We start from the raw sequence: 21,368 nt of genomic DNA on the forward strand, positions 1-21,368 counted from the left end.
GACATTCACTATCTAAAGTATGGCAAGCTCTGAAGTCACACTCCATCTCACATCACTCTGAAGTGGTATGACTTTGATCAATTTATTTCATCTCTGAAGTCTGTTTCCTGTAAAACAGAGGGAGGTAATTGTAGTACCTCAGTATTGCTCAGCTTTGTGTAGCTACAAAAAAACTATTTGAGGGCTGGGGATATAGCTCAGAAAAAAAAAAAAAAAAAGGAAGGGAAAAAATATTTAGGCTGTTAACTTTATAAAGAGAAGTTTATTTAGCTCACAGTTTTGGAGGTACAAGTCCAAGTGGTTTGACCTCTGGTGAGGTAGATACACCACAGCAGGAACACATGTAGGAGCAAAACAGTCGTATTTCCAGTTCCTTTTGAGGGCATACCCCAATGTTCTAAGGACCTCCCGCTAGGCTCCATCTCCCCATCCCAACACCCTGGCACCAAGCCTTTCACACGGGCTTGGGGAACATTCAACATGTAAACCACAGCAATACCTCACAGAATCCTTTTGAGGATTCCAGGAAGTAACAAATGAAAAGTACTTAGGATATTGTCTAGCACCTATTAGATGTTTAATAAGAGTTGGTCATCACTGGTAGTACTACTAGCTTAAAATTAATGAGTTAAACATGTTACATTTTAGCAACCGCTTATATTTCATAATAAAATTTAGCATAACATACTAATGCTACGTCTTGGTGACTTTACACTTGGTGACTGGGAGTTTACTTTCCCTGGGTGCCACAGATGGCTTTCCAAGTCTAGGAGCCTGAGGGCTGGCCCCAGATCTAGCAAAGTCCCAAGGCAATGCACCCTGGATTCCCAGCTTGCTGACTTTCCTTGATATAAACCTCCCTCTCTGCAACAATGTTCTCTATGAAAAGCCTTTTAAAAGTGATTTGAGTTCTACTGCCTCCCCATGGCCACAAAGTGAAACCCAAATTTCTTAGCCTACACTAAAATACAGCATACCTCAACATCTGGCTCTGTTTCCAACAGTAGGATAAGAATGTCCCACTTCCCCCCAACATCAACAACACTGGCACTGTAGAAAAATGGTCTCTCATTATCACTTTAATTGCTTTTTAGTGAGGTAAAATATCTTAACTATGTATTTATTAGCCCTAAGTATTTCTTTTGTGGATTGTTTATGCTCTCTCCCCTTCTTAAATTGGACTATTCATTTTTTCTTATTAATGTTAAAAATTCTTGATCTACATATTACACAGTGTTTTTATTTCTCAACTTGCAGTTTTCCATTTTTTATGGCTTTGTTGTCTTCTTTTACTAAACATTTTACATTGTATATAGTGAGATCTATTTTTTCCCTTAGAGTTTTAGTCTCATCAAAAATCTTTGCTATAAACAAAAATGTCAATTAAGTCTTCATGTCCATTTTTTTTAAACTAGTATGCTCATTGTTTCATTTTTCTACAATTTACTACTTAAGTAAGTCACCTGAATTTTGCTTCATGGTCCTACCCCCTCTTCACCTAGCTGGGCTTCTTAGACTAGGTCACTTCTGGTCCCTCCTCCCTCCAGCAGGACACGGGTTCTCAAGGGACCTCAAAAGTAGCCCCAGATACTGAGCTATAAACAAAAATATCAATTAATTCTTCATGTCCATTTTTTTTTAAACTAGTATGCTCATTGTTTCATTTTTCTACAATTTACTATTGTAGTAAAACAATAGTAGAGTAACACTGAGCCTCTACTTACAGGATATGTCCCGGGCTCCACCAGGATTCTGCCCTCCAGGACCTGAGGGTGTAGCCAGCCATCTTAGGACCCCGGGTAAGAATATAGCAAGCTCCATGTGGCTGACCAATCCACATAGAGTCTCCTGCAAGGGGACCACCAACCCTTTCCATGCAGGTTGGACAATTGCATCCAGACAGTCCCTGACACATCACTGGGAACTGTTTTTAAGTGCAATCGTGGGCAAGAGGCACAGGCCTTACCTCCAATGTGGAAGTCCCCAGTGTCACAGGGCCTGCAGCTGGGCACCCCTGACCACAGTCGGAAGTGGGGCCTTTCAACAGAACTTGGTAGCAGGAAGCCCATTCTGGGGACAGGGGGAAATGCAGTGGAGGTAGTTCAGTTACTGAAACTTAACAGCATTCCTATTTCACCACCTGCCTGGTCATGGGGTGCAGCAGGCAAGGAGGAATGGAGAGGCCGTGTGATGAAAGGGCAAAGAGAAAGTGAATAAAACCAGCCACTGGCTTGAGAGCCCTCCTGTGCAGAGACAGCACAGGCAAGACAGGGCCAGCCAAGGCACCATGGAGAGCAAGAAGAATCAGCCATCAAAGGGGAAGGAGGAGGCTCTAGAAAGTCAGATGCTGGAGTCCAGGCTCAGAGCCCAGATCTCCCAAAGTCAAGGCAATGGCTGGCTTTCAATTTTCACACAGATATTTAGAGAAGTAAGGGGAGGGCTGGGGATGTGGCTCAAGCGGTTGTGCACTCGCCTGGCATGCATGCGGCCCGAGTTCAATCCTCAGCACCACATACAAAGATGTTGTGTCCACCAAGAACTAAAAAATAAATATTAAAATTATCTCTCTCTCCCTTTAAAAAGAGAGAGAGAGAGAGAGAGAGAGAGAGAGAGAGAAAGTAAGGGGAAAGAGAGAAGGGGCTGAAGATGAAAAAAAAGAAAAATCATTTAGAAAATCCCCAAAGATAGCTCAAGGGACCCAGGTGTGTGGTGAATAGGCTGTCCGGCAGTGACAGGCTGGTTAAACAGTCACAGAAAAGATCAGGTTGCCAAAGAAGTGTTCCTCCAAGTATTGGGCTCTACCACTTCAGTTCCAACAAAACTATCAGAAACAAGTCCCAGAGTCATATTGATTAAAACCCCGAAATGGAGAAGGTGTGGGTGATGTGAAGGAGAAATATGTCCTTTTGGCCTAGACTCTATAAAGAAAAGACAATAGCCCAGAGTCACATGTAGCCTGGAGCAACCCAGAGAGAGGGTTAGACAGAGATGGGAATGTTGTCACAAAATGTTTAAACATAATGTGGCCAAGGGAGGAAGCACCAGAGAAGCAGATTTGGGAGTCAGGACAAGGACTTTGTATCATCAAAAGTCCCTTGGGAGGCAGCAGTTTCCATCAGCAGAAACTGCAGATGATGGATGTAGACCAGTGTAAGAATCCCAGCATTGGCAGGTCCCTGTGAGGTCTCTTCCCACCAACATGGAAGGGCGCAGATCTCTCCGTTCCATATCCGACACTCTGGGGGAAGGGGACAGTTCAAAATGACCTTTTTATCTGTTCATTTAAAAGAATTGCGCGTGCGTGCCCGTGCACACATAGTATCTGAATATGCCCACAGGATTCAAGGGAAGATTTGGCCATGTGGTCACAGTGGGGTCCAGGAGAGCCCATCAAGGACAAATGTCCCCAGGGCAGAACCCACAAGGGAGAAGTGCTAGGGCCTCACTGCCTCACAGCAAGGCTGAGGTGGGCTCATCTGTCCTGCAAAGAAAGGCTGTCACAGCAGTACATCCAATGACACTATCTGGACAGCTGCTCCTGGGGTAATGTCACTATAGTGACTCTGCAGCCTTCCAGACCCCACCCCAGAAATCACCACAATAGCCAAGTTAGGCTATCCTTGGGGCTGAGGCAGAATAAAAGGAGCCCCAGTGAGCAAGCTGTTTCAGAGACAAGGGTCTGGGAACCAATTCACCTGCCCTGAGTGGATAGCAGGCACTCTGTTCTCTCAGACTCTGGAAGGTGGTCCTGGGGAAGTCCACGTTACAACCCCCTGTGACACACACAGATCTCCCTTTACATCATCGGTACTCTGAACCAAGCAAGGGGGAGGAAGAGCTTTATCATACACCTTGATAAGCACGGCAGAGCAAGCACACTACGGGGCTTCCACATACACCCCAGGTCAACGTGCTGTCTAATCTCTTCCCTCACAGTGGCCTCTTCTGTCACTGCATGTGTGCACATGTGTGTTCTGATGTTTTGAGCCCTCTCTGCTGACAAAAGGCATGCAAACTAGACCTACTGCAAAAACCCAAACATCACAACAGATGTTCAAATATGTCCCTGAGGCATTCAAGGAAATGGTCCAGGAAATAGAGATGAAGACCAGCAGGCAAAATTGGACAGGGGCTGGTACTTTAACATTTGAAAGGGCATCATGAACATCCCCGAAATCTGCAGGGCAGAGTCAACACCTGAATTGCAACTGGAAGAAACGAAAGTGAGGATAAGTCAGACTTCAGGACAAATGAAAGGCCAATGGCCTTTGCCAGGAACGCAGCCCAGGAAGATCTAATATGTGCTCTGACTCAGTCTATCTGCTCCCATGGGTGCTCCCACCACCAGGATCACATCCTCTTGGATATTCCTCTAATCCTGTGGGAGGGAAGGTTGGGCTACTTTTCTAGCCCATGGGAATAGGCACACTATCAGGAGCCACTGCCTCACAACATGTCTAAGCCCTAAGAGTCAAACTGGGGTCAAAGAGGTTGCTTGAGGTCGTGGTAAGGCAAAAGCAGGGCTAGAAGGCAGGCCTCCCCGTCCGGCCTGTGGATGCACTTTCTTCATCCTCCCCTTTTGTTCCTCAGGAGTCCTGGGCCCCCCCAATAGCAAGTGAAGCTGGCTTCAGCATGGACCTTTCATATCACCTCACCATCACCTAAATATAGAAAAGCCCTGGAGAGAAGGCAGAGAACTTGCTATACAGCAGCCCTTACTCATGAGTATAAGGAGCAAGCCAGCTCCACAGAAGCCAAACCGAATCCCACCCTGTACCAGCCCTGCTGCCCTGCTTGACCCTCCTGAAGATGTGCAACTGCCCATTCACTCAAAGAACATTTGCCAAGCACCTGCAGTGGTGTCAGGGCCTGTGCCGGTGTCAGGGTCTGTGCCAAGGGCACACAAGTGAGAATGAGTTCAGGATCCCTGCAGCAGAGGGCTGCCAGACTGGTGGGGTAAAGATGAGCTGAAAAATCCCACTAATGAACATCCAATTACAAAAGGTAGTAAGTGCTCCATGGGCAGGAACCCAGCTCAACAAGACCTTTGTAAAGGGGCCTGACTTCAATAGCCCTTGTAGGGAAGCAGAACTGGAACCCGGAGGAGTTGTCTTGATCAAGTGAGAGAAGACAGAGGAGGCAGAAGAGACAGCCTGTACGTACAGCTTCGAGCTCTGTGCAGGATCAGGTGAGGCACTTTCAAGAAACCAAATGGGTACTTCTGCAGGCAGGTGGGGACAGCAGGGTTCACCCCTGCTAATCCAGTCTTAGCCACACAAAAGCAAGATCAGAAACACACCTGCTCCTATCTCTTCTCTGCACAATTGTGGCACAAGAGCTTCTTATGAAACCCTTGCCTTTTGAAAATAGTGGTTACAGAAACTATGAGACAGCAGATGTTTGTCAGGGCCAGGGAAACTCTCAGAGGCCAGGGCAGGCAAAGACAGAGGGCAAACACAGCACAGTTGCTCTAGCAGCATTTTTATTTACAAACAGCAATTTCCATTGACTTTATACCATAAAAAAGCCATTTACAAGCAAGAAACGAGAATTCAGAACAAAAATTAAGCAGCACTGAAATATTCATGTCACAAATCTAAAACAAAATGAATACAGAGTAAAATATCATTTGAATAAATAGTCTTAAATCCATGCTATAAAATAATCCTTAATGGCAAGTTACTAGTTGATACAGCATCCGCTTAGCTAGCTTCATTTACTTCATATGGTGATGAAGTGTGGAGTTGTGAGGTTACCAGTTTATATTGCAAGATAATGACACTGTGTTAAGTCATTCAAATTGCTCAACCATTTATAACGGAAAACAATGTTAGCCCTACTAATAAAAGTGGTGAGAGAGATGGTTTTCACATTAGGAAAATGGTCATTCTCAAACAAACCAGGTAAGTTTACCTCTTACTCTAGTCAGGGCAGCAACCAGAGGCTTAGGCCACAAGTCCAAAGGTTGAATTCACAGCATACTTGTCACTGAGGGGCAGCAAGAGGTCTGTTTACTGAATCGGCTACTCGGAGTGCCAAGCAAGGCTGACTCCGGAACTTGATCAAGATTTACAATAGCCCTGTCTGTGCCAGACCCAGAGAGGGAACCAGAGAAAACAGGTTCTCTTCTGGGCTGAGAAGTCAAGGCAGAAACAGCGGACACACTCTGGCACTTACTGAAAAAGATGCATGTGACATGATAACCGTTACAAATTTGGAACAATGTGAATGACTCTTCTGAACGTTCAGTTCAGTTGCACTGAGTAATATGAAATCTATGATTTATGAACTAGATACTTTCATATAAAGAATTTACATAATTCCCCAATACTTTCATATATAAAATTTAATAAATAACCCTGACCAGTCTAGAAGCACCATTCAAGGGGCATGTGCCCTTGGAAAATAGTTTAGGTGTTGCATATTTGAGTCCCTTTCAGTGGAGGCTTCACAGGAAACCATTATAGAATTTAACAATAACGACGATGACAACGACAACAACAAAAAAATCACAGTAAAAAACAGAAAAGTTATTAAAATAAAACACATCAATCTCTTTAAAGTAAAGCTCATTCACATAGATGATTCCCCCCAGCCCTTGTTTTGTGTTCCTGCAAATTCTTCCTAGAGTCTAAGCTGTAAAAACAAAAAATAAAAACAAAACTACACATAAAAACATGCAGGCTATGGTCTGGGCTAAGGGAAAAACAGAGTTGGTTATAACTGCTTTCATCAGAAGAGACATATGCTCTGAAAGATTTAAAAATTATCAATTTAGTTCTACAGTATATTCTGCTTAACAGTGAACTGACAGTATCCTTTCTGCTGTTTAAAAAAAGAAAAAAAGGGGAAAAAAAACTAAAAAACAACACAAAAAAAAAAATCAGACAACTGCTAAGGCAGTGCCAACTGAGTGGGAGGCTTTTCAGTAACCAAAAAGTTAACTTGTCTTCATATACTGTATTTACAAATATAATTTCTAAATGTATTTACAGCTTTAGTAGAAATTAGAGGGTAGAGAACTGATTAGAATGAAAAAACTGTTTAAAACCACAAACATTAGTACAAGTATAAAATTCTTTGTCTTCACAGTTTGTAGTAACAGGTTAAACATTGATAGAAAGGACGCTGTCACTGTCTTCACATTGTCTAATGCTGAGAAGGTAGCTCAGGAAGAGACTCAATTATGAACAAGCCTTATGGATTCAGGATATACTTTACTGTAAAAGTTTTTTTCACATATCACTTTATCTTAATTGATTTCTGCATTTGATATAAATGAAAACACCTAACCTAAAACTGTACAGAAATAGGGACTTTGCTTTCCAAAAAGAGTTGCTCTAAGGAGTTACACAGCGTACTTCGTCTGTGGAGACGTGAACTTCAGGGAGGGAATGTTTCTGTTCTGTGGTCATGTTAATCCTCCTGGCACATCCTCATGCGGCAAGGCACAATTAACTGCTGCTGCCCCATCTGAGTGGAGTGACCCTCTCACCAGTCATGCACACTGGAAGGCATGACAGTGCGAATGCTCAGAAAGGCTACTCAGCTGTGTGCTGGCCTACGTGCTGCCTCCCTCGAAGCCCTGCGGAACTTTACAGTACTGTGTTATGGCTTGAGAATTCATTCTTAACACTGCTAGCAGTGGAAAGGGTAAAGTGTTAGCAACAAGAATGGGAGCAAGTGGAACTTGCAAAATATGGAATCATGATTATTAGAGAGAAACTCAATCAATTTTCTGCCCCTTAACAGTCCCATGACAATGTTTGAACCTGAACTGTACAATCAAAGCAATGTATATTTTTGTCAAAGACAATTTTGGATAAGTCACTCTTTGGTAAACTCAAACCAGTTAAACAAATTTACAATTACAAGAACTTCATGTAAATAAGGTTAAGACGGACACGATGACAAGAACCAGGACACTAAAGGTGCTTGCCCCAAGTGCTCTCCCTCCCAACTTGTCTCATATGCTGCAGAAAGCTCTAGAGGCCTTGCAGAAGGCCCCAAGCCTGAGTGAAAAGGAGGTTCCTTCCCTGAGCTTGACCTCTCATGTCCTTGGATTTGGGTCTTTCTTGTCACAAACTTAATTTGTAATACAACACAAATTTTTTGCATTCAACTCTTAAAAAAAAAAAAAATCAAAATCAAACTTATTCATGTTCAAGAAAAAAAAAAAAATTCAACAAACATTTACCTGAAACCCCAGAACATATTTAAGTGGGTAAACACTTGGGGTCCAGCCTCCCCGTGAGGCACGCGGCTTTATCAGGAGTTGTACAAGTGCTTCAAGGAGAGAACAAACCCCCACTTAGGCAGTTTGACGAGGAAAAAGGCATACTATATACCCGATTTAGCAAGAGCTGCTCCTCAGGAGCAGCAGGATTAGAGTGTAATCTACTCGGAGTTAACACTGATGTGTAGCGTAGCAGTTCACACGTGAACAGGTCCTGTGTGCTAAAGAGGTGCTACTGCACAGCCACCACCCACGGGCTATTACACACAAAGGGTTTGAATGACTTTTTTTTCTTAAAAACAAAACAAAACAAAAACCCAAACCAAAATAATTCCCCAAATCTACGTTGGTATTTTAAGAGCCAAAAAAGCATGGAACACCAGCAAACGTCCATTTCTGCATTCCTTAATGCACAGCCTCAAAGGCTGTCTTTTGTTTCTATTCCTCTCTTAGATGGCAGCACTGTTCCCCTGTGGAGATGCTCTGAGTGTGGACTCAAGAGTCCAGGTCCACAGACAGAGGCTGCAGTGCTGACATCCCAAGGGCAGCCTGCAGCAAGACTCACCACCAAGCTGCTTCCAGAACTGCCCGCTGCTGGAGTCTACAGCACCAAAGCCATCTTGTAAAGCCTGTTTGTATATGTGAACACAATAGTGAAGACTTTTCCTACCAATAAAACATTATTCAAACAGGATCAGGTATACAGTAATGTGTTTGCCAGCACGTACATGCTTTTGAGGTCTCTCTTCAAGCTACGAACCAAAGAGAGGAAAATAACTGTAATTCACAACTACCATTAAATTTCACATTTTCTACAACTATACTGACCTAAAAGATACTTAACAAAAATAGCACCACGTGACCAAAAATATGGTGATACACACACAAATTTGGTGACACACTGAGTATCTCAGAGGGCTTTTAACTGTTGGTTTCTTTAAGCAGGAAACACTGAGAGAGTGGGGGAGCCACCGAGGCTCTCGTTAGCACACACAATACTAAGATAGATATATTGCTTGCAATTCCCATAGAGTATAGCTTTACAAAAAGTACAAATTCCAAGTTCTGCAGTTTCCCAGGGAACTGCACGTAGAAAAAGTTGCTGTGCACCTGAACTGGCTGTTTGAAAAGGGAAAGAAAAAGGAGGAAGAAAACAAAAACACCACAACACTGCTTGGAGAATTTTGTAGACAAAACTACAAATCCCTTTCCTTTAGTGCGAGGACTAACTCATGGTAGAGAGTGATTCGATTTAGTTACCTGGTATGTATGTTTCTACAGTACGGAATGAAGGTAGATTTGTAGGCCAGTAAAAACCTTGAAAACCACTGCTCCTTTGGGGTTGGCTAATATAACACTATACTATGTAAAAAGGTCAGCACCACAGGTCGTCCAGCTTTCCTGCCAGACAACGAACAAAAATTCCAAAGGGTTCCCAACTAGAGTTGAAGAAATTTTATGGCATTTGGTTTATGTACTTGTTATGAAGCAGAGCTGTGAACACTGTGATTTGCTTTGCTTGCTTTTGGACACAATGATTAATATATATGAAATCCTATTAACATTCTTCTGTAAGGAAAACAAAGGGGCAAAAGTAACATATTAGGTAGGGATGAGACAGAGTCAAAAGCTCTGTTCACATTGTATTAAATTATATATTCCTCTTACATTCACCTCAACCAGAATAAACTCAAATTTGAGAATGTATATATACTATATATATAATAATTGTTTTATTATATATATATATAAATTTTCTAACTACCCCCTAAAGTAAGTTTAAATTAGAAAAGGTTACCCATTTGTATCAGCTGACGGCATCCTAGTCCCTCCGTGGAAATGCACTGGTGCCAGCGCCCACAATGAGAGAGTATGCCTCTTGGCAGAGAATGGCGGGTCAACTAGTTGGCATAGCTAACTCACTGGAGGATTTTGGATTAAGAGTTCAGCCAAAGAGGAATACTGTCAGCCCATGTTTTCCCTGGATATGTTGCCCTTCATGCTTTGAGCTCCTTGGGGGAGAGAGGGCAGGGAAAGGATAAACACAATGAAGTGTTCCATCCAGAAACTTTAGAAAAACTGCCAAGAGACCAAGAGATTTCCAGATGGTTGGGAAAACCAAAGATTACAACAAAGCAAATCACAAATATGCATTGATTAATGTGCTTTGTTTGGGTGCACTTCTTTACCATCTTAATCAGGAGCATCTGACACTGTATGAATTTCCATCCGGGAATCTAGGGCCATCTCTGAGGCTGATGCGTCACTTTCTAGTTTCTGTTCCACATACACATCTGTTCTCTCAGGGGACTCTAGACGACTCCTGACTTCGGCAACGCCTGGGTGGTTTTTCCTCAGGTGCTGGTTGAGGGTACCTTGGAATGGAAAGCACTTCCCACAGATCTCACAGCGGAATGGTTTGTCATCAGTGTGGCCCCGAATGTGGTACTCCAGTTGGTCCTTCCGTGTGTACTTCTTCCCACAGAACTTGCACACAAAGGGGGTGATTCCCATATGGAGGCGCATGTGCCTGTCAAGGCTTCCTTTCTGGTTGAAGGACTTCCCACAGTAAATACAAATCAACCTCTCATTGTATGGGTACCAGTGACCTCTTGCACTCCTCTCCCGGGGACTGCTCTCATACCCAGGGTTGCTCATCACAGCTTCACTGTCAGATCCCTGTACCATGCCCTGCAGGTCACTGTGCAGGTGGACGGACAGAGCCCGCTTCTGGCGGGCACGCCCTCCTCGGAAACAGCTCAGCATGGACCTGGATGGGCTGGAATTACTCAGACTTCCAAAAGCTTCTGAAACACTGGTTGGCTGTGAGGCTGCTTGGGAATAGGAATATGCATGCTGGAGCACAGAGCCATAGGAGCCCACATTCACTGCCACAACTTGTTCCCCATCAACCATTTCGGTGTGGTACCCGTCATCACCTAGGGAGGAGCTGTCAGAACAGCTGGGTCGGTCAGACTTTTCCATCTTCACTTTAACCTCAGTGATCTGGCTTTCCCTCACCAAGAGGTCCCCTTGCTCGTGGTCACCCTCGATCTGAATCTCATACTCAGACACACTCCCACTGCTCCCCCTGTCTGAATGCCCCTCCTCCTGTAAGCGGCTGCGCAAAGCTTTGCTGGGAGTTGTCTCCATCCGGAGATCACTGCTCACAGCGGGCTGCCGTACCTGAGGGCAGTATGGAGGGGAGATCTCAACAGGGTTGGTGAAGAAGCTGCCGTCTTTCACTCCATTACGGCTCTCGGGATTTTCCTCAGCACCGACAGTGACAGAGTCGACATCTCCAACACTTATTTTTGAATGGATGCTCTCTAGGATCTGCGTGCACTTGTCAATGACACACTGCATCTGAAGAAAGCTAGCTGCTGTCAGAAAACTGACAACATCCTTCAGCTGCAAGGACATTCTTCCAGTGTAACAAAAGGAAAGCAACTGTTCAAACACGTTGGGGTTTTTAATCACCGATATTGACAAGCCACTCATGGTACTTAATGCTGAATGGTCCCGGAAATATGGAGAACTGGCAGCAAGAACTGCTTTATGGGCTCGGAATGGCTGACCCTGAATATGGACAATGATGTCACATAGTTTCCCTTGCAGGCGGAGTTCATTTAGCTGGCTCAGAACGGTGCTGCTGTACTCGGGCACATCAAACTGAATAAAACTGCTGCTGTCCATTTCTACCGACATGAAGCGCAATCTGTGGAAAAAGAGAGATTTCATAATTCACCAATGACTGCTCACCAAGCACAAGTGAAATAAACACAAGCTGACAACATCTAAACACTGCAGCTATCGTACCTCCTAAGGTCTGCCTCAACATTCTTCCTCTTGCTTTTTTTTAGTCTTTCAGGTTTCAGTTAATTTACCTAAAGCCAAATAACCACAGGATTAATTAGCTCAGTATCATTACCATCCAACATTCCCTTGATCAAAAATAAAACACTAGACATAATAGGGTTATTTATGCTCCAACTGAGAAACTAGTATACTTTCAGAAAAAATATTTCCCTGTTTCACTTACTTTTGAGGATTTGAAATACTCTAAAAATTACTGAAATTCACCTAAAGGATAACCTGACTTATCTGTGTATTTTTTTTTTTTTTTTTAGTGGACACAATATCCTTATTATATTTTTATGTGGTGCTGAGAATTGAATCCAGTGCCTCACGCATGCTAGGCGAGCATGCTACCACTTGAGCCACATCCCCAGCCCTTATCTGTATATTTTTAACTGGTATTTTTCAAGTTAACAGCATACTGGGCATCATGAGTGAAGCAGGTCCCTTGTCAGTACTGTCATGATTTGCACTTTTCCACCTTCTGCTCTGCACCCTTTTCTGTGACACAACAAAGCTTAGTCCCTTCCAGTAAAGTTATTTTTAGGAGTAGGAGCAAGAAGAGTGATGGACACATGAAAAGTGCCTCACCTCCACTAGAGCTCACAGTGCTGGCGCACCTGGGACAGTTCTGCTTCCCTCTTGTCTGGAATCTGCAGCACCAGCTTGCTCAAAACTGAAGAAGTATAGAGAGGCCAGGCTACATTTTCTGACTAAAACACAAGATGAGATCTAACAATTATATTTTAGTTTTTAATATCCAACCAATAAAAATTTAGAGCCCTCCTTAATAGGTATTGAATCAGAGAAAAATCAGAATGGAATACAAGTATTTATAAAATGAGAAAACAAACAAAATCAGCAGTAAAGAAGGGTCTGAGTAACATTTACATAGGTCTTCAACTTACTTGGGAATGTATCTCCAAAAAATTAGATGGACAGGTATCTAATAAAGCAAACATGATAAAATGCTAACAATGGCAGGGTCCGGATGGCAAATATCCAGGTGTTTGCTATAGAATTCTCTCAACTTTTATGAATATTTGAAATTTTTCATAATGAAATGCTGGAGGCTTAGAAAATATCACCAACAACAAGAAAGGCAATAAGAGAAGTCAAAGCCTTCAAACTTTTTACCATTAAAGAATGAGTACTAAAAATAAGTGAAACTACTCAACTCAGGAGGTTGGTAAATAAATAACAAATTAAGCTCAAAGAAAGCAAGAAAATAATACAGAATAATAACATAATTACAGAAAAAAATTTAACAATTTCAAGACAAGACAATATGCAACCAAATACAAGACTTGCAGGAAAGGATCAGTTAGTAGAACTGTATCACTTTAGAATTTTTTTAAAAAATCATGTCAAAATCTGAGTTAAAACATTTTAGTCAAACAGGAATACTGTGTCTTTATTTATCCTAGACTTACGACTGAAATCAATTTGAAATCTGTATGGAATGGACATATTTTTAGGATAACATAAATTGGCAGAACTAAATAAAAAAGAAACAGAAGTGCCAAGGCACAAATGATCTTCAGGCCGTTCACACTGTTCCAGACACATGTAGAAACATTTAAAGCATTTCAGTTCATCTGGCACAAATCTGATACCAGAAGATGACAAATAGCACAAAGAACACTGTCTACTTTATCTAAAGTAGAGATTTTAAAGTTCCAATGGAAATACTAGGAAATACAACGCATTAAAAGAATATATTATAACCAAGAACAGCTGCTTCCCAAAAGTAGGAGTAGCTACATATTAGGAAATATACAAATATAATCTATAAAATAAAAAGGTCAAAGGGGAAAAAATACATATGACTAAATCAATACTATACCAAAAATGCAGTTGAGGAAGTTGAACACCTCAGATTAAGGAAGGAATATTCAATAAGCTGGTCAGCAAACAATACTTTCTTGATATAATAAAAAGTATCTACTGCATATCAATGACAGCAGCATCCTTAAAAAGGAAACATTATGGCTGCATGTCCCAAAACGTACTTGGTAGAACACAAGCCCATGAATTAGCCAGCCCCAGATCATTCCTTATCTCCTAGGGATCAAAAACACATTAGCATAATAACCCATCTGAAAAGTCCTGCAGAGGAGCATTCTGTTTAACTCAGCAGTTTGCAAACTCATTTAATTGGAACTCTTTTCTCAAGGTACACACATTAATATTCCAAAGAATTAATGCTCCCTGGAGCACATTCTGGTAAACACTTTAGTAAGGCATTCCCATCAGGAACTGGAAGACAGACAACATTTTTACCATCACTACTCTTAGATTGTTCTGGAACTTCCAATCAAAGCAACACAACAAGGGGAAATTAAGGCATATAGCCATTAAAAAAAAAAAAAGAGAGAAAGAGACAAATTACTGTTACACACAGTTATGACTACTTACATAGGAAATACAGACAAATCATCTGCAATATATATTAGAGTTAGGATTTAAGAAGTGGAGGGTCTCAAAAATAACTGCACATAAAAAAAAAAGTGTAAGATAACAAGTTACAATACTTGGGTGAGGATGAGGATAAATAAATAGTGAATGAGGATAAATAAAATAGATAGTAAAATGACCAGGCAGTCAGGATAATTGGTCCCATTCAACCACATAGGCTAACCAATAGACATGTTAATGAGCCTATTTCAAATGTTAAAGACACAACCTGTGGGCACACCTCCAGCCAATTCCTTTGGGCCAGAGGTGGAAAATGGAAAATGGGGGTAAACTCAGACTTAAGTTATAGAAAGGAAGATGGGGGGGATGATAGTCCAAATGATAGTCTTGATACTTTTTTAAAAATTTTTGATTATATTTGTAGATGAACAGCATGCCTTTATTTTGTTTATATTTATGTGGTGCTAAGGATCAAACTTAGTGCCTCACACATGCTAGGCAAGCGCTCTGCCACTAAGCTACAGGCCCAGCCCCTTGATACTTTTTCAATGCCTGTTTTATATAGATTTTGTTCCATGCTCAGCCCAGAATCATATATAAACTCCTAAGCTGGCACATCAAATTTTTTTTTTTTCCTGCTATGAGTCCCCCTCCCGCATGGCAGGGGTTCTATCTCTTCTCCCTTAAATAAATCCTGCTCTGCTTGCTTTTCCCTTCTTCAAAATTTGTAGGACAAAAACCCAGAGGAAATTGACCAAACAGGGAATCTAGTCTCACTCAAAATTCTGGTTTCAGTAGGGCCAACAAAAAGAAAATATAATACTACCTTAATACAAGGACAAAATACAAATGCATAAATGAAGAGATGCTTCTGAAGGAAGATTCAATACTATAGAGGCAGACACCTTTATCTAAAATTAATTTGTAAATGTAATGCGACTCAATGGAATATTTTCTTAGAAATTTGACAAAATGATTTCAATTCATCCCCCGACCCCATGCTGGGAATTAAACCCAGGATCTCAAACATGCTAGAACAATGAAAAATAAAACACATGTGTAACTTAGTGTTTTCTAGTTGCTTTTTTTTTCTTTTTCTTTGCAGCACCAAGGACAAAACCCAGGGTCTTATGCATGCTGGACAAATGCCTTATCACTGTATTGCAACCCAAACCATCTAGTACTTTTTTTTTTTTTTTTTTTTGGTACTGGGGGTTGAACGCAGGAATGCTTTACCACTGAGCTACATCCCCAGCCCTTTTTATTATTTTATTTTGAGACAGAGTCTCATTGAGTTACTGAGCGCCTTACTACACTGCCTAGGCTGGCCTCAGACTTGCAATCCTCCTGCCTCAGCCACCCAAGTTGCTGTGATTACAGACATGCAGCATAGTGCCTGGTGTTAGTAAATTATATTTTTTAAAATAAAAAACTAAAATAAATTTTCACAATATATTTAACCCAACGTATCTAAAACATGGCACCACATAATCAGCAACAGTTTAGAAAGCTATAAGACGTTTTAAATTCCTTTTTTCATATTAAGTCTTTGAAATCTGATGTGTATTTTATATACAACATGTGTGGACTAGTTGCATTTCAGGGGTTGGTTTTGTTATTGCTTTGTTTTTTGTTTTGGCAGGACTGGGGATTGAACCCAGGGCCTTACACATGGTAAGTATTCTACCACTGTACTACATCCCTAGCCCTACTAGTTGCATTTCAAATGTATGTGTGGCTAGTGGCTACCAAATTGGACAGCACAGATCTAGAATAAATGCTAAAAGAAATTTTAGAAAAAGAAAAATATAGCCAATGTAAAATTAGATTCAAGTTAATTTGTTAAATAAATAAAATAGATATTAAGTACCTTTTATGTGTCAGGCACTAACAACCAGGTGCATTATAATCCTCATCATAAACTGTGATACAAACTATGAGATCTTTTATAATGGAGGACTGGTCAGAAAAGGCCACTTGAACAAATGCTATTTTATTCTTTAATATATTTTTTAGTTGCAGAGAGACACAATGTTAGAGTCTGTAAACAAGTCAAGATGGCGCCTGGCATTTTGCGAGAGGGAGTGGTTTGTGAAGTAACACCAGCGAGCCATTGAGTGTGGAGATTCCTTATTGGTTGACTGCTGTATCTAGTTTATTTTAATTGAGATACGATGTGTGTAATGTATATATACCCCTCCTGTTCTACAATAAATGGCTCCCACTCCTGCTGTATCAATCTACACAAGTTCCTCATCATCCCCACCCCCACCCCCCCACCCCCGTTATTTTGTTGCAGCCGGACTTCGGCAACACAATACCTTTTTTTTATTTATTTATTTTTATGTGGTGTTGAGGATTGAACCCAGTGCCCATATGTGCCAGGTGAGTGCTCTTCCACTGAACCACAAACTCAGCCCATAAATGCTATTTTAAATGAGACCAAAAGGATGAGCAAAGGTTAGCCAGCTCTGTGAGGGTGTGGGGGTGCTGCAAGGAAACTGTCTAGGCAGAAGAAATCACATGTATAAAGAGATAAAGAGCCTGGGCTGGGAAGGAAGGATCACTGGGAAGGAAGGATCGCTGGGAGTGTCATACCAGAGCAGGACAGGGCTGAAGGGAAGGGCAGAGCCCACATCATGCTGTCAGGGCACGCAGGCAGAAATCAGACTGAGATAGACTGAAGTAGAAATCAGCCTCATGAGCCATTTCAAATCAGTGAAAAAAAAAAAAAAAAAGGAATAATGATTAAAATAGATGCTGCTTAGGGAATATGAACAAACAATAACAGAATCAGATTTCTTAAAGCATACCCTGAAATAATCTCTAGGAAAAGACAGTTCTAAGCACTGGAAGATAGATATATAGGTTTAACTACAGAAGTAAGTTTTTTATATACCTAAAAAAAAAAAAAAAAAAACTTTTGACCAAAAGAAAAAAAAATTATGAAAAATATTTTCCAACATACATGGCAGAGAATACAAGATTCATAAATCAATGAAAGTCATATATAACAATTGAAAAATCAGCAAAGAGTATGAACAGATGCTTTAAAAAAGAAATAAAAATATCCTTGCCTTTTAAACAGAGAAAAAATGCCTAATCATTTCATTTGTAAACCAAAAAATTACGATGAGACAATACTTTCTCAAATTGGCACAACTTACAAACATGCAACCCAGCTGGCACCTGACGAGAGGTCAAATATTACTTAACCTTATAGCATTTTCATGAAACCAAGTGTGTAAATAGCAACTGTGGAATGAAGGGGCAGAGGGTGGGGGACAGACGAAAACCAGGGGAAAAGGACAATAAAAAAGCATTTCTGAAGCAGAATGAACAACCAAGAACACGTTCACAATGAGGCCTCCTCTCCTGTGTGCAGCTTTTTATCTTCTCAGAAGTAGAGAATGATACTTGAAATAAAATCACTAAGGGGAAAAATGAAACACCCTGATTAACACCTAAGAGGGATTCCATTTTTCTGCGAAATGAGAAAGGTAGCACTTTGCTCTCCTCTCCCTTATGCCAATGCTTCCTTCGACAGTGACAATGAGATTCAAAGTTCCTCCCTAGAGCTGCTAACAAGCAACACTCTTGAGTAAGCAGCTTCTAAAAGACTGGAAAAAAGTGAATTTATAGTTAATCTGAGTTCTAGCCACATTACCAGGCTACAGAGAGCAAATAGCATAATTCATCACAAGTTCTATACCCCATGACTGGACTTATTAGGCCTGGTTGGTAGTCCTGAGATAGAAGAGGTCAGAACCTTTTGTAAAAGGGACTTCAAGTTCAAATAAGATCCTCCAAGAGGTTACTCAATGGCTTCTGGCAGTTCTTGATTTCTTCCCTACATAGAATGCCAGAGGGCCTATACCTATGTTAGATCAATTTTTAATTATCTTTTTAAAATATGCACATAGTAGAATTTCAGATTACAGTAGGAAAAAAGTACAAAAACTACCAAACTTTCCTCAATCTCAACCCCTTTTCCCACAGACAATCACTGGTAGTTTTGGGGTGCTCTTTCAGAGAAATTTAAACATGTATTGTATTGGCCTAAACTGTTTTGTACCCTGATCTTAAGAAACATATTTAATATACCTTAAAGTCTTTCCTTAGCAGCATATACCTCATGACCCCACTTTTTCCAACTTCACAGCATTCCATGGATGGTTGTGTCAGTGGTTTTAACCAGTTCCATCTTATATCAAAACAGGAAGCAACTTAAATAGTCAATACAAAGCCAGAACAGCAACATACATGTCACATACATTGTGGCTTTTTTTTCTAACTTCTCACAGAGGAATCATGAGGTTTTCATTTCAATAGTGCCAAATTATCCTCTATATAAGGTGGAAGCAACTAGCCTTTCACCAAAAACATGGGGAAGAGTCTGTTCCCCTGCAAGTGCCAGCAATTGGTATTAAATTTTAACTTTTGCTGAACTGACAGGAGAAAAATGGTACCTCATCATTTCAATGTGCATATGTTTATGTATAAATGGTTGATATCTTTTCTCATGTTTAATGGCAACCTAACTTTTGTCTTTGAATTGCCTATTCTTATCTTTGCCCACATTTGCCTTTTTCTTTTTAATATTTTTGTTAGTTGTAGAGATACACAATATCTTTATTTTTATGTGGTGCTGAGGATCGAACCCAGTTCCTCACATATACGAGGCAGGCACTCTACCACTGAGCTATAGCCCCTGCCCCATATTTGCCTTTTTTATTGATCTGTCAGAGCTCTTTGCAAATTAAGGAAATTAGCCTTTTGTCATATGTGCTGCAAATATGAGATTTAATTGTAGTCACTAAATGGCATACTAACTGGGGATTTAAATTATTTTTTCCTCCTTTTATAGGAAATATTCATTCAATATCAATCTCCTACTTATACAAAACCACAGGGAATTCAAAGATGAATGAGTCCCAGTCTTGTAGTTTGATCCAGGCTTAATGCAGTTCCTCCCAACTCAAAGAGATATGGGAATGGAATTCATTTTTGATAATGCAGAGTAGTGATTTATATGAGTTTTTCATTTAGATTAAGTTTGCAGCTTCTTCAGAAAACAATAATGAATTTGATTATTCTGCTCACTAAAAACATCAGAATCAGTCTTCTTTAATTTAGCATATTAATCATAGAGCTTTCCCTCATATTAGGTAAAAAATCATGCCCACACTAGACATGTACATTTTTGCACTTTAATTTAAAAAAGAGGCACATATAAAATGAACATTTTTCTGTAGTACTATTAATACTTATTTTAACAATACTTATTTTGGTTTTGTTTGTAAAAACTATACTTTTGATAAAAACCAGAAACACTTCTTTCAAAAACCACCACATGGAGAGGACTTAGTTGAAGGGGTCTGCTGGCTCCTCAGGTTCAGAGGTCTCTTCTGCTCATACAACCAATGAAGAGACTATCTTTCTGCTTTTTCAAATTCTTACTTTAGAATTATTTTTCTTTTCCTTCCTTCCTTTTTTTTTTTTTCTTTTGGCAGTGCTCAGAATCAAACCCAGGATTCTACCATTGAGTCATACCTCCAGCCAGAATTCTTAACTGTCTTATAAAGAAAGAGTATGAAGTCAAACTATGGAAACAGCTTCCATCTCTCACACAGCTTCTGCCGTGGCCATTTGAGGCTCTCCCTGGTCTTGTGGGTGGGTTTTGGGAAGGATCCTCTAATATGGGCAGTCCAATATTCTGCTTCCACACATATCAAACCCCTATACCAGTCTCAGAAACTGAAAAAAGGAGATGACTGCTACCTCCAACCACATACCTTAACCTTCCTCCTTTTCCTGGAAAAGTCCTTTTCCAGCTTCCAACACTAGAAGATCTATGGCTGCAAGGACCCATAAACAAGTGGCTAGCCTTGAACTACAAAGCCCAACTCTTTGGACAGATGTCCACGTCAAGACTCCTACATGGACATCTTGACATGTCAGTAACCACCAGTAACCACCAGGTACCAAATGCTTGATGCATATAGGCATGACTGAAAGACTCACCACACTCACTGAACCTTCACCATCCCCCATGAAGCAGCACTATTAAACCATTTTAAAGATGAGGAAACAGATTCTAAGGCCAATTTTCCCAGGACTGTTCCGACTGCTGCCCAGGAGGAAGAACAGCAAATGAAGGCATTTTAGTAAAATCCACCAAAATTACAAATGCACATCTCTATGAAAAAGCAATTTCAGCATCCTCTTTTTAGATCAAAATCACCTATAGAAGTAAGGACTGTGAGCAGAAAACCCAGAGTCCTCCTCCAGCTAAAAGTGCATTATGCCATCCATATTCACAGCTTTGATCCCTATTTCTCCCTCAGAGCCCCTTAATCCTGGCTCATTTTACCTGCTTTAAACAAAAAACCATCTTTACATGTTAAAAAAGTCTCAATTAATTAGAAACCACAGAACTAGGCTCAAGTGACTGGTCCTTTGGTGTTTAAAGGTGGAAGTCCCAAAGAGCTGATGCTTCCAAGAAGACACAGGATTCATTCAGTCCAAGTTCAAAAGAATTCAAAGTAGCAATGGGCCTGTGTTCCAAAAACAAGAGCAAACTGAGGGGACTACCCACGAGTGAGCAAGTAGTAAGGAAGCCAAGTCTGATGGCACCAGAGGACAGCAGGTGGGGAAGCTAAATCACCAAGGTGAGTCCAGGGGGAGGTGGACAGCTTTAGAAGTAAAGTGACACACACTGGGTGGAGTTAAGACAGAATGGGCTCCAGCAAGAGAGGGGCCACTCATATACTGAGGCACTGTGGGCACAGCCACAGGGAGAGTGGGACTGGTCTGTCAATACCACCTGAGCCAGGCCAGACACTCCTCCCACAGA

General features: G+C 41.0%; 1 protein-coding gene across 8 annotated transcripts in view; it reads right to left on the bottom strand.

Moving 5' to 3' along the window:
* The window catches only part of Zbtb34 (zinc finger and BTB domain containing 34), a 76,364-nt gene that overhangs the window by 45,940 nt on the left and 9,056 nt on the right, over positions 1-21,368 (bottom strand). For 2 of the 8 annotated variants that reach the window (XM_076845461.2, XM_076845467.2), the window contains one exon: positions 5,465-11,954. In XM_076845461.2, the coding sequence (XP_076701576.1) occupies positions 10,430-11,954 (1,525 nt within the window). In that variant the 3' untranslated portion in view covers positions 5,465-10,429. Of the gene's footprint in view, positions 1-5,464; positions 11,955-12,055; positions 12,124-12,685; positions 12,808-21,368 lie in introns of those variants that run through there. The other 6 variants (XM_076845463.2, XR_013090346.2, XM_076845465.2 and 3 more) reach the window with 6 other exon arrangements.

This window comes from Callospermophilus lateralis, chromosome 2 (assembly GCF_048772815.1).
Source record: "Callospermophilus lateralis isolate mCalLat2 chromosome 2, mCalLat2.hap1, whole genome shotgun sequence".
In the NCBI taxonomy this organism is placed as follows: Eukaryota; Metazoa; Chordata; class Mammalia; order Rodentia; family Sciuridae; genus Callospermophilus; species Callospermophilus lateralis.